This window comes from Salvia splendens, chromosome 16 (genome assembly GCF_004379255.2).
Source record: "Salvia splendens isolate huo1 chromosome 16, SspV2, whole genome shotgun sequence".
Lineage (NCBI taxonomy): Eukaryota > Viridiplantae > Streptophyta > Magnoliopsida > Lamiales > Lamiaceae > Salvia > Salvia splendens.
Window position 1 is genome coordinate 3,666,067 of NC_056047.1, and position 13,644 is coordinate 3,679,710.

The following is a 13,644-nucleotide window of genomic DNA, read 5'->3' on the forward strand; positions in this document are numbered from 1 at the left end:
ACCTACTGCTTTAATTCAGTGAAAATCTCTGCTTCATTAGCAAAGTCTGATTAAATAATTGTTATAAGACCACCTTTTCATTGATTCCCTCTCTCTCTCCTCATTCTTCAGTCACCTCATGCTCTCTTTTGTGAGTCATGGAAAGTACATCACAATGAGTACAATATAAAAAGGGGAGGAATGTAGAGATCTGCCCTCCACATTTTCTTGAATTTCTCTGTTTTTCGCTAAGCAAAGGTGAAATGGGAAGAAAGAATTGCTTCGTTCTTGCTGTGATTCTCCTAATTTTTCTTGCTGGATGTTCCTCAGTTTCAGCTTCACCTGCTACAAGTGAGCAACACTCTCTCCACTACTTAATTTTCTTGATTATGATCTTTTTTTACCAATTCTTGAATTTCTTGTAAATTTTTTTAGAAATCGTTGGTGGGGTTGTGACAAAGGTTGTCTCCACCATTTTCAAGCGGCTGTGGTCTCTCAAATCAGCCACCAAAACCGGTATAGTTTCTCTTCATCCACCCACATTTTCAAGATTTTTCAATAATTAATACCTCCCTCTCTGTCCTCTCTCTCTCTCTCTCATTGTGGGGTCGTGTAATTGTAGCTACCTCTAGCCGCTCAATGATGAAATTTGAAGGTGGATACACGGTTGAGACAGTGTTTGATGGAAGCAAGCATGGAATTGAGCCATACACGGTGGAGATCTCACCGGATGAGGAGGTTCTCATATTGGACTCCCAAAACAGCAACATTTACAAGATCCCAACCCCTTTATCTCGATGTGAGTTTCTTGCAACCATGGTCTTAAATTCAGTTGCATTTGTTGATGAAGTTTCAATCTTTGACTATAATGACTGAATTTGGAGCTCTGGGGTTTCAGTTGATGGTTTGGTATTGCTTGTGATTACTTCATGTGTTGCATTTGAGGTTAGAGTTGTGATCTTTGGTTCTTATGTGAATTCAGAGGTTTTAGTTGAATGAATTCTTTTCTTGGAGATTACTCTTATTACTTTGTAATTTTGTGTATGACGACTTTATTCGTTTTGCCTCTATATCTTGCTTTTGCTGAGAGCAAGGCTCTTTTTTGGGGCACTGTACTTCCTTTTCCTTTGGATTTGATTCTCTTTTCATAAATTTGTTAGCTTCTTGTGCTTTTCTTTTATAGCTTTGTTTTGTGTTATTAGGCGACTTGAATGCTGCTTTATTCGCTTCTTGACATTCATTTTGTAGTTTATGTTGTCCTAAACTAGCTTTGCATCTTATATAAAGAATGGTTCCTTTCAACACGCCTTGATTTCGTCTAGTTTACGCCTTTCTAGCTTGCGTCTCATTAGTCTTTGATATCACACCTCGAGCTTCTGTCTTGTACAAAGAATGATTCCTCCTTGATTCCGTGTAGTTCACACGTTTCTAGATTTGGTCGAGTTGTTTGTTCGTGGCATTAGTCTTAGATTCCATGGCTCGAGCTTCTGTTTCTGATCAAGAATCCAATGCTCAATTGATGGACTTGATCAAGAATCCATTCTTCAATGTAATTTAGCAGTTTAACTCCCCTTTTTGTGAAGGGTTATGCAGTTTTTTCCTTATAACGTTTGTGCAAACCATTGATTTATAGCTTTGTTGTTGTCTTTCTTATTGATTGGCTCGTTACAGATAGTCGGCCTAAGTTGCTGGCCGGATCAGCTGAAGGATACAACGGGCATGTAGACGGGAAGCTGAGGCAAGCAAGACTGAACCATCCTAGAGGGCTTACTGTTGACGACAGTGGCAATATATACGTTGCTGACACGATGAATATGGCGATCAGGAAGATCAGCGATTCTGGTAAAATATAACAAACCTTACCATCCATTGAGTGCACTTGAAGTCAGTCAATGTACTCGTGCAGATATCCGAACATTGCTGGTTTACTTCGTGCAGGAGTTGTGACGATTGCAGGTGGTAAGTCAGGCAGGGGAGGACACATAGACGGACCAAGTGAAGACGCGAGGTTCTCGGATGATTTTGATTTGGTCTACGTTGGAAGTAGCTGCTCTCTGTTGGTTATAGATAGAGGGAACCAAGCAATACGAGAGATCCAACTCCACGAACACGATTGTTCCCATGAGGAAGACAACAATCTCGATTTAGGTAGACACAGAACCTATTTTCGTTACTTGAATTCGACAACGGTGTGACATGTTTGAATGAATCATTTCAGGAATAGCAGTGCTTGCGGCAGCTTGTTTCTTCGGTTACATGCTAGCCTTGTTGCAATGTCGAGTTGCTTCTATGATTTCGTACGACAATGTAAGTGAACTTATCCCGAGCACTTGTCGATTATGGTTAAACATCATAAAAATTAACATTCTCGAACGACTTTCTAGCCTAAGGAGCCGAAGCCTTATGCGACGGGCATGCCCCCAGCACCGTACCAGAGGCAGGCCCCACCTGCGAAATCTGTCTTGCCGCCCCTGATTCCGGCCGAAGACGAGTACGACAAGCAAGAGGACGGACTATTCACTTCGCTCGGGAAGCTCGTCGTCCACACTGGATCCTCCGTAGCCGAGCTCTTCGGCGGACTATTCTCGGGATTCAAGAAGAAGCCCGTCGTCATAAACCACATTCCGGCCTACCACCACCAATACCAGTCAAGGCACGGAGGAGCGTGGCCCGTGCAAGAGAGCTTTGTGGTGCCACGCGAGGACGAGCCACCTCCGCTCGAGGCGAGAGAGCCCACACCGCGCAAGAACTACCCTTACAAGGACGCGGAAAAGATGAGGCCGTCGAAGCAGAGCCGACCGTACTACAACCAATGGAACAGCCACGGACACGAGTATCAGCAGCCGCAGCTGCAGTCTCATCAGCATCACCAGAAGCACCGGCCGGCCAGCCCTCAGACGTACTACGAGCAGCAGAACTGCGAGACGAATGAGATCGTGTTCGGGGCGGTCCAGGAGCAGGAGGGGCGGCGGGAGGCGATGGTGATCAAGGCCGTCGACTACACCGATTCGGCCTACGAGGGCAACAATGTGAGGTCGAGATATAACTACATGAGCTATTCCTCCTATGGATACTAGCTAATTTGTGTTGTTTGATCTTAACAATGTTGAACATTTGGTTCACAATGTATAGAAGCAATGATGATATGATAGTATTATGGTATCAAACATATGTTCTTTTCTTCAGTTGTCTCATTTCACTTTTTTTATGTTTTTGGAAAAAGTTGTTTCCTGAAGCTAATGATGATATATATAGGCGTGGGGGTTTTCATATAGTACTGCATTTCTTTTGTTCTGACAAATGCAGCCATGCTTTACTTTTGAGATAGTCCATTGGTGGATTGAATTAGTATGTTTTATACTGTATGACTTATTCTCTTCGACATCCCATTCAAATAAACACATTTCTAAAAATAGTGTGATGTTCTAGTGATAATGTGGTACCATTTGACAATGTGGCGAGTTCGAGTCCACCGTGACGCGGCCTTTAAATTTCTGTTAGTTTATCGATAAAAACTGGCCTTATGATTTCCTCGTGCTTGATTTGATTTAAGTGTACGATGTGTCAAATGTGATAGATTGCTATAAAGTGAGTGGTTCGATTGAAAACTATCTTAAAATGAGAACTTATCAGTTGACAATTGATATCATTTGTATCACCAACTGATATATTTTGTGCTTCCAACTGATAAGCTCTTAAGTTCTCATTTTAAGATAATTCTCAATTGCATCACTTCCTTATCATAAATACTCAAATAATTATAAATAATAGCAAATTTATAGATAGTAGTGTATATAATAAATGAATAAACACAAGTAACCTTACAAGCATAGTCTATTGCTCTACAAGCTACCCAAGTTCCTACTTTCAATCAATTGACAAACTAAACAAAAAAAACAAAATCCCCTGATGCATGCTAAACTGATACATCAAATCACTCCCAGATGAAGAAATAAAAAAATTTGGATTCCCAAAATAAATATATAAAAGATTAAAAATCGATGAACCTTAATAGGAAAAATATCAAGAGGTGCACTTAATCACCCATAACCATTGCTTGTTGTACTAATGATGCGAGCCGGTAGTGTAAGAATGTCCCGCACCCGGGCTTGGACCGGAGTCCTTGATATTAGCATAAATGGTCGTGATTTCATCGCCTCCATGGCCAGTGACCGGAGAGGGAGGCGCTTCTTCGTGATGAATATGGTGGATAGGCGTGCTTGAACATTATTCATAGTGAATATCAAGAAAAGAATCAAGAGAGATGAGAGACATGGTTTAGGGTTGTTGGCCATATACAATTCCTAGTGATTGTGATTTGTGAAATATTATTGAGAATTTTGATGCAAATAAGAAAGCAAATGATGTTTTAGTTTGTGAATAAGTGCATGGGGAGGTTGTTTATATATAGTGTGAAGGATTTATATGTGGAGTTTTTGACTTGGAAAATTGGAACTGCAAAAGTGCCCAATTCAAACACGTTTTGGCGATTTATCTTCATGCACGAATTCAAGATTAATTTTGAAAATTTTGGATATCATTTTTAATTTGCACTACTCCCTCCGTCCCACATAATTTGACCCAGTTTTCCATTTTGGGCCGTCCCACATAATTTGACCCATTTCATTTTTACCATTTTTGGTAGTGGACCCCACATTCCATTAACTCATTCCTACTCACATTTAATTATAAAACTAATATATAAAAGTGGGACCCACATTCTACTAACTTTTTCAACTCACTTTTCATTACATTTCTTAAAACCCGTGTCCGGTCAAAGTGTCCCAAATTATATGGGACGGAGGGAGTATCAAACATTGAAATACCATAGATACATGAAGACAACTGATGCTATATTATATACAGAAATAGTACTCCATATAATTTCAAAAATCGCATTTACAAATTGTACCGATGCAAAATTAAAAGATATTGTCAGTGGATGTATGTTCCATTTATGAGAAAAAATGAAATGAAAACACAAATGTTGTTCGTCTCAAATTAAAGAGCATGCATGTGAGTCAATATTAGGTACATGTGATATGTTGTTACACTTATTCCATAAACTTCATTACAATATTGCAATTTGAGTATGATCCAACCGAGTAAGGAATTTAATTTTTCAAAAAAATTACTATTATCAGAAAGAGACAACCTATATAAGTCTGAAAATTTTATTCGTGGACTTGGCGATATTGCCCAACAACAATTAATTGACTATATTTCAGTCCAAGGTTTAAAATTCAAACATATACTCATTCTGTTTGATTTTGGTAAAGTAATGCGTAGGAAACGTTTAACATAATTTCAAGATATTTAGCACTATTATTATTAGGCAACACCGATACACTTACATTTTAAAAATGATATTTATTTCTCAATTGTAACTTTAGAGAACCTATATTAGCACACTTGTCACTGTTTAATTTATTTTCTCCAGTCCTAAAATTGTAGTAGTAGTATGATAATTAGAATAAGAAGTTGTTGCAAATCCCAAAAATTTGAAAAAGAATTATAGCATTATCCTAAGTCAATGGGAGAAAAAAAAAAGTGTTAAACATCTTCTTGGCCAAAGTCTACATTCTGATGTTCAAACCTTGATGATGTTATTCACAACATTTTACAATTGCAATAAAAAAATGTGTCTACCGAAAAAGAAAAACACATTCTAGTATTTCGGTAGTTTCGTGGGAAAATGCAGTAGTATTAATAACATAGATAAACAAATAAAAATAAAAACACATTCCACAAGTTTAAAAATCATTCCCTAATACTACAACTTTGATAGTACTAGTATTTTTGCGATTATTCAGAGTCGACAAAATGGTCCACCTCTTATACGACATCGTATTTTATCTCTACAAATCATCATCAATTCACTAAAATAAGCACTTTCTTCTGTTTTTCTTTTTATTTTTCACTTTTTTTCTTAATCGGTATATATAATTACTGTTTTTTATAGCCTACACTTTTATTTTGGCCCAACCCGATTCGCTTGAAATTTTATGAACATAATCCACAAAACCAGTCCATATAATCGGTAAAAACTAAAATACGAGCTTGTACTCCATTATTTTAATAAAATATATTAACTCTATTATTATTATGATTATTATTGATGAAATTAATTTGTTATAGCATAACAACAAGACCAGACACAAGAAGCTAGTAGTATTATATTCTTGATGTTCTGATGCAATCTATGTTTTAATTGCTCTTTCTTGTATTCCATCTAATAGATGATCGATTATGGTGGGTGCATTTTCGATAACGTTAGTTTAGTACATGTGTATCCAATCTGAGATTCAGAATCTGACACATTAACATAATTGAGTATCAGTTTAGCTGTTTACTTCATTCTATAGCCTCATCAATCTGTAATCATCTTTAAATAATCCATCATCAAGAATGACTGTGTTTTGAAAAGCTCGGAAATTAAGATACTATTCTATAGACACCACCTGAATCATAATTTCTCTTTATTAGTATAATAAACTCTATTCGATCTGAATCGGAAAATCGACATATCTAATACTCCCTCCGTTTCCTAAATTTTGTCACAGTTTGACCGGCACGAATTTTAAGAAATGTAATGGCAAGTGAGTTGAAAAAGTTGGTAGGTTGTGAGTCCTACTTTTAAAGTGTTAGTTTTATAATAAAATATGAGTGATAATAAGTTAGTGGAATGTGGGATCCAGGGGCGGACGCAGAAATTTTTCCGAGTAAGGGCTCCATTATATATTTCCTCCGCCTGCTATTAAATGTCCCATTTTTTCTTTTTATCCATCAACCAATAAATGTCTTATTTTATTTTTACTATTTTTGGCATCTGGACTCCATATTCTATTAATTTACTTTTATCACAATTTATTATAAAAATAATATAAAATAGGATCCTCATTCTATTAACTTTTTCAACCACATTTTTTTACAAAGTCAAATAATTTTTTTAAACCCAAGCTGGTTAAAAATAAAAGTATATTGGAGGACGTAAAGAGTTTATTTTATATAGTAGTACGTTTTTAGAAAAATATTTTTTCCTATGCATTCCACTTTTATATTTTAAATGTTTCATAAATGTTGATTTCATTTTACTACTCCCTCTGTCCCTCTGTAGTAGAGGCGTTTCATTTTGAGCACTTATTTTGAAAAAATGATAATAAATAGTTAAAGTTTAGAGAGAGTAAAATAAGTGAGAGAATAATATAGCTAAGAGTCTTCTCTATATTATTCTATCTCTTACATTACTTTTTCTATACTTTAACTATTTAATATTATTTTTCCAAAACAGGTGCTGAAAATGAAACGCTTCTACTGCAGAGGGACGGATGAAGTATTTTTTTTAATGGACATGCATCATATGAATTCGATTTTACTAAAATTTTATTATAAAATTAATATATAAAGTATGATTCTTATTCCAATTTTTAAAACCAACTTTCTTTACATTTTCTATAATACTTATACGCTAAGTTAAAGAGACATATAATAGCACATAAAAAATTACAATCACAAAATTATAAAAATGAATAAGTAATTTTTTCGAAAAGAAATTAACCAGCAAATAAAAATCAAAAGAATAAAACAATTCATATATACATTTTCATTTCTTTAGTCTCAAATTTTGATAAAGAGAACTTTTTGCATAATTGAATTTAAAATGAGAAGAAAAGAAGCATTAGAAAATTGAAATCAAGGATAAAATCAGCGGCAAAAAAAGAGATTCCAATGCCGATAGAAAAGAAAATAAAGAATTATAATTTAAAACCTAAACAAGTTCCATTTAATAATAATCCAAGTAATATTATTATTTCATTGTGATTTGCAAGATCTTCGTCAGCTCTGGACATCGAAAACCAATTATGGTTGTTTTCTCTGCAACCTGAGAAATTTCAACTCAGCCCTTTTTATCCTCCAATTTCTATTCATTTAATCTTCAATAGAACTAACTTGGTAAGCCCTTTTTATCCTCCAATTTCTATCCATTTAATCTTCAATAGCACTAACTTGGTAAGGGCTAAACTCAATTTTTCAAAATTTAAAAATTTTTGTTTATAGAAAAAATATTAAAATAGACATTTGGGTAAGGGCTTAAGCCCCACCCTACCTCTGAGTGTGTCAGCCCCTGACGGGATCCACTACAAAAAATGATAAAAAAGTTAAATGCGACAAATTTTGTGGGATGAACAGAAATGGTAAAATGTGATAAAATTTCAGGGACGGAGGAAGTGTTCATATTGACCAGTTTATGGTTAGAGGTAAAAATAGAGGTTAAATTTTCACGTATGATTTTTGTTCAAACAACTTTTAGTATTCAAATTGGTCATTTGACCATTACCAACGGCAATACAAAAATCGATATTTCAATTTAAAAAATTGAAAAATTGTTGCTCACTCGCACGTCCAACTAGAGATAACATCACCCGTTGTATCAGAAGCAATGCATGGGCGATTTGCCACTTTCTCCACATAGCGCCGCCCATCCCACCCCACATGACTCAACAACGTGGTCTCGCTGGCTCGTTCGGGCTCAACGGGTCGCAGCGAGACCTGTTACTTATACCCTAATAACAACCATTGAGGGGGATGCATTATCCTAGCTGGCAGTTAGTTGGCCAGGTATACAGTTATAACTGGGTTTCAGCCGTCCGTTCATTTTTACCGCTATGCACCAAACTAACATGAAAACCTCACGCTTATATACAAAATGCGATCAAATGAGAGAAAGAGGGGAAAATTAGATATAATTAGGGTTTGCAGATCCCCGAAATCGATCAATCTATATCCAAACCCGAGATTACGTGAAGAATTTGCATATGCGAATTCTTCTGCTATCCTCTTTCCTCTCAATTCCGTTTCCCCTTTTCAATTTGATTCCCTTATTCAATGGCGCAACCTGAATTTCTCAGAAATGACGACGAATACCTCGCCGATCTACGCGACGCCGCATTCTTCCGCCGTGGATGCTGCTTCTGCAGTTTCCCGTGCTTCAGATCGCGGCGGTTCGAGCGGATTCCACCGTCTTCCGAAGAGAGCGAGGTGATTAGCCGGAGCTGGTGGGGACAGGGCGTGGAGGCGCTGAAAAGCGTGCGCGAATGGTCAGAGCTCGCCGCCGGTCCGAGATGGAAGACTTTCATCCGCCAGTTTAATCAGACCGGTGGCCGGTCGAGGACTGCGAGATGCCGGTACGATCCCATGAGCTATTCGCTCAACTTCGAAACGGAAGGATCCGCTCATTTCCGCGACTTCTCGTCGCGTTATTCGGCGATTCCGGCGCAGAAACTCCCGATCCACGGCGGCACGTGACGGCCACGTGCTGGATCCGCGGTGATACGGTGCGGCCTTTTTAATTGGTCGGAAAAATTTATTCTTTCATAAATCATTTGAAATTAATGGATTCGTAATTTTATTCGTAGTTTTGGGGTTGGATTATGAGAATTTTTGAAGATTTGGAAAAATATGGTGCTGATTCTGCACTGCAATTTTGAGGTTCAATTTTGTTCAGCTCGATCATTTGGATTGATGTTCTAAAAAATAAATAGTAGGAGTATAACTGAAGAAAATGATAATTTGATTTCTCGAAGTGGTTAAATAAAAATCCTTAAACCGAGAACCTGAATATGAATTCTGATAGATTTGTATTTGAAAATATTTACAAAGTAACTAGAATATTAAACTTATAATGATTGTCATAAGATTCGTGATTTTTAAAATTACATTAAGATTTACTTAACAATTTTTTAATAGTGAACATGATAATAAATATAATTAATATTAAAACAAATTATTTCTCTTAGATCAACTTCTGAGTATAATATACTATCCAAATAATTTCTGAGTATAATAAATAAAAGTCGGCTAGACACACATGCAAACTTCTCTACTAGATCAACTTCCACATGTTGTACACTTTTTCTGAAATTTTTAAATACTAGTACTTGAATATTGGGTACTTAAATCGATAAATTTCATAATTAGTTACTACTAATATCCGATGCCAACTACTACTAAAATAATCAAAATATTCCCTCCATTGCTTGCGCCTTTGATTAAAAGGGACGTTTAGATTAGTTGTGTGATTGGTAAATGATGTCTTTTACAACTAATCACACCACAATCAGGCACTCATTTATAAAAAAAATTATGCAGTGGATTAATTCAACTAATCACAAGATTCACAATTTGTAATATATTGTGCATATTATAATTGACAGTACTCCATTGTTCATCAAGAATGCGCAAGGACCATGAGTAGGTACTTTTGTAAATATGAATTATTATGAGTATAATATAAGGAGTGTTTTTTTTAAATACAAGTTACACTCTTTATAAATGACTAATAAAGCAATAATTGCACACACTTGGTGGGAGTATAAGAGAAACATTTTGTAAATTCTTCAAAATTGTAATAAGAGTATTTATAAACCATGAGTTAGCATGTACTTACAATCCAACTAGCAATGTATTCACAAGTTGAATGACAAGCATAATAATATATTGTTTTTATCTGTGTTTGGGGCAAAACAAAAGTAGCAATCCTATCAAAGTTGAAAAACAAAGGGCACTAAGCCATGGCCCCAATGCAAAGTGGCCACAAAAAAGAAGTTTTGAACATACAAAAAGAAGCTCTTATCACTAGAAATTGCCTCAGACAACTCTTTTCATGGATCCCACCAAATGGTCCCAATCAAAAGGAAAACAACTCCACATACATAAAGGGCTAAACAACAGCACATAATCAAAAGGCAAAAGAATAGAATAAATTTACTAAACCAAAGTGGAGTGATGCAAATAGCTACCAACTTTAGCAGGTCAAGACCAAGTCTAAAAGCAAACATGAATTCTCCATGATTTTGATGAACTCCCTACAAACTTTTCTGAATCCAAGAATCAAGATCTTTAAAGAAAGTGCAGCGAATTCATCGACTGACACGAGGCACAAAAGCTTTTGCTATGAGAAGGAAGATGGTGCTTTTACACAATCGTTGGTACGAAGTTCAGCTCTCGATGAGGGTGGGCAGATATGATGTTATATAAAACACATACTACTATGTGGAGATTTTCCCAGATCAAGACAGCTTTCTAACTAAACATGGTTCATCATGTCTAATCCTGATATCTCATTCAATCAATCCAATCCAACCCAATCATATGAAAAGAAATATGGTGATTTATGAGTTATTCGATTATTGTGAGACGACCTAGAAAGGTAATGCAACTATGCAATCATGCCACAAGTAACGAGTTTTCTCAAACGATGCAGCTAAGATATGTCCAAACAAGAAAAAAACAAAATATGAACAGCATCAGATTGTAACAAGATCCAAATGGCAATATATGAAAGCACAAAATATTTTAAAGATAACCTAAAACTGATAGGAGACTCTGATTCATTATATAGCTATACCAAATTCTTTCCAATCATGCAACTAATTTTTTTCATAGCAAAAGTAAGCCAAGCAACTGCCATTTCACTGATGATGGATGATGAATCAAAAAATAAAAAAGACCTTTCACATGCCTTCGCCTCTGTGCATCCAGGATAAGTCGAGGTTTGGTGGCGACGAACTCTCCAAGTGGGCTCCCGAGGAGCTTGCAAACTTACCCTTCTTCGACCACAACCAAATCTTGGAAACAGAGTAGCTATCAGTCTTTGTTCCAAAACTTATCTTCTTGCCATCTGTGTTTTCATCGGCCGGAGCATTAGCGGCCTGCCCGGCCCCTCTGACAAGCTTCGCTCGATTGCGAGCTCGTTCTTGGCTCAAGGCCACCTTAAGGCTAGCATCACCAACTACATACTGATAGGAACCCAGTGAGTAACACCTTCTAGCATCCAATCTACTGCTGCTAGACTCTCCTATGCTTTCCCCTGCTTCAGTTTCATCCAATTTTCGAAACTTCCCAAGCCTAACAGGAAAGACCCCCTTCTCCGTAGCAACCTCCTCAATCTCCACCCTCTTCTGAGTAAGAGAGAATCCATTATCACCGTAACCAGGGCAGCCATCCTCCTCCCTGAAGTCATCATAATCGAACATCGGATTCTCTATCGAGAACCCAGGGTTGAAAAGTGTCCCCCTACAAAGAGGGCAAGAGGAATTCGACAAGAGCCAGGTGTCAATGCAACTCAAATGAAAAGCATGGCTACACATAGGAAGCAACCTCAGCTGATCAGTCTCTGCAAACTCACACAAGCAAACTGCACAATCAAACGGCTCCTTCGGACCCACAACCTCCTTGTACGAGAACACAGGTAACGCGTCTATAAAAGCCTGATCCAAGCCGGAGTCATGTAAATGGAAGAGCTGCTGCAGCTGCCTCTGAAGGGCATCAGAGGTGGAGGATTCAACATTCCGACTGGACTGAGACGAGGAGGGGTTCTTGGTGAGGAATCTCACAAGCAAGTGGAGCAGACCAGATATGAAAAAGAGCACAGCTAAGATGACTATAATGAACAGAACAGCAGGGCTGATTCTAGTCCCAGATTCCTTGTGGCTATCAACATAAGATGAAGGTGGTGCAAGAACAAACGGAGGGGGGTTTGCCAAGACTCCATCTTTTTGACTGATTTGATGGTTAATCCAAGAAATCTTCAAATGGGAGTGAGCAACCTGCCCAGAAACCCATCTTTGCCCTTGCATTTCTATTTTGGGACAAACCACCTCAACATTCTCACAAAAAAATCCCACTCAGTGTCTGAACAACACACATCCCCCACCACCACAAACCTCAACTTGTACAGCTCCGAATTTTATGCAACCAAAAATTGAAAATAAAAACAAAACAAAACTCAAATATGATTTCAGATAGATACAGCAGCAGGTGGGCAAATGCAAATAAAGAACTGGTTGTTCAATAATACGAAAATATGACGACACCAGTAGCTTTATACCTGCATATATTGAAGCTTCACCTACCTTGATGCTGAAGAAGACAAACCCCTTTATATGAATAATAGAAATGGATTGGACCCGCTTCTTGCAGCTCCAGCAAAACCCTAAAGACTAAGCTTTTCCCTTGGAATCTCACACCCCTTTTATAATGCTCTCTCCCCTTTCTCTCTCTCTCTCTCACCTTCAAACAAATCTTTACTCATAAATATTGATATACAGCCAAGATTTGGTCTGAAAATATATAATTGCAATTCATCTATAACAGGATGTGTGCCAAAATAAAAATTAGAATGCGCAGTGACAGAGGCGAGTGCGTGTGAATTTCACACAAGCAATGGAGGGAGAAACCAAAATGGAAGATAAAGGGTCGTCACTAGTTTTAAAAGTTAGTGATTTTGCTTAAAAAAGACACCATTTTAATTTTTTCTCTCACTTTCAAAAGAAAAAAGATAAAGATTCACACTTTTGCCAGAGTGCACGCGCCGCTATGGCGCGTGGATTTTGGTGGTCAATGGTAAGCCGACAAAACGCCTCATATAGCCTTAAAATGTGGGCGTGAGTCATATTTAGAGCCAGTGTTCGTACCAAATCAATTTTCCTCCTTCCAGACGCTGATTTAATTTGTTGACGATTTTTGCCTTCTCAGTTTGAGGTATCAATCTGTTCCTCGTGATGAATTCATGGGTAAAAGTGTCAATTGAGTGAAAGAGGTTGACTGGTGGAAGCTGATATCTCCTGGCTCTATCAATTTGCTGATTTGCCGTTTCAAGGCTTA

At 37.3% G+C, this 13,644-nt stretch overlaps 3 protein-coding genes across 5 annotated transcripts; 2 read left to right on the forward strand and 1 right to left on the reverse strand.

Annotated features, from left to right (window-relative positions):
* Positions 1-26: 26 nt before the first annotated feature.
* LOC121772617 lies at positions 27-3,261 on the forward strand. Of its 3 annotated transcripts, none has more exons than XM_042169792.1 (7): positions 27-330; positions 428-495; positions 602-778; positions 1,651-1,821; positions 1,918-2,127; positions 2,198-2,286; positions 2,364-3,261. In XM_042169792.1, the coding sequence occupies exons 1-7, from the start codon at positions 299-301 to the stop codon at positions 3,054-3,056; spliced, it is 1,440 nt and encodes a 479-aa protein (XP_042025726.1). In that variant the 5' UTR covers positions 27-298; the 3' UTR covers positions 3,057-3,261. The 3 variants fall into 3 exon arrangements, with proteins under 3 accessions (XP_042025726.1, XP_042025724.1, XP_042025725.1); XM_042169790.1 differs by having other exon boundaries at positions 28-330; positions 415-495; XM_042169791.1 differs by having other exon boundaries at positions 28-330; positions 415-495; positions 2,370-3,261.
* A 5,604-nt stretch (positions 3,262-8,865) lies between these two features.
* LOC121771949 lies at positions 8,866-9,285 on the forward strand. The gene has a single exon (XM_042168852.1). It carries the CDS (start codon positions 8,866-8,868, stop codon positions 9,283-9,285), a length of 420 nt encoding a protein of 139 aa, XP_042024786.1.
* A 2,005-nt stretch (positions 9,286-11,290) lies between these two features.
* Positions 11,291-13,253, reverse strand: LOC121772470 (RING-H2 finger protein ATL46-like). The gene has a single exon (XM_042169586.1). The coding sequence runs from the start codon at positions 12,615-12,617 to the stop codon at positions 11,493-11,495; it is 1,125 nt and encodes a 374-aa protein (XP_042025520.1). The 5' UTR covers positions 12,618-13,253; the 3' UTR covers positions 11,291-11,492.
* Between the last annotated feature and the right edge of the window lie 391 nt (positions 13,254-13,644).

Excerpts from the sequence above, each read along its gene's own strand:
- LOC121772470 (XM_042169586.1), bottom strand. The coding sequence starts at position 12,617 with ATGCAAGGGCAAAGATGGGTTTCTGGGCAGGTTGCTCACTCCCATTTG.
- LOC121771949 (XM_042168852.1), top strand. The coding sequence starts at position 8,866 with ATGGCGCAACCTGAATTTCTCAGAAATGACGACGAATACCTCGCCGAT.
- LOC121772617 (XM_042169790.1), top strand. The coding sequence starts at position 243 with ATGGGAAGAAAGAATTGCTTCGTTCTTGCTGTGATTCTCCTAATTTTT. Across the intron at positions 1,822-1,917 it reads CAGGAAGATCAGCGATTCTG|GAGTTGTGACGATTGCAGGT; the intron begins GTAAAATATAAC and ends TACTTCGTGCAG. Across the intron at positions 2,128-2,197 it reads AGACAACAATCTCGATTTAG|GAATAGCAGTGCTTGCGGCA; the intron begins GTAGACACAGAA and ends GAATCATTTCAG.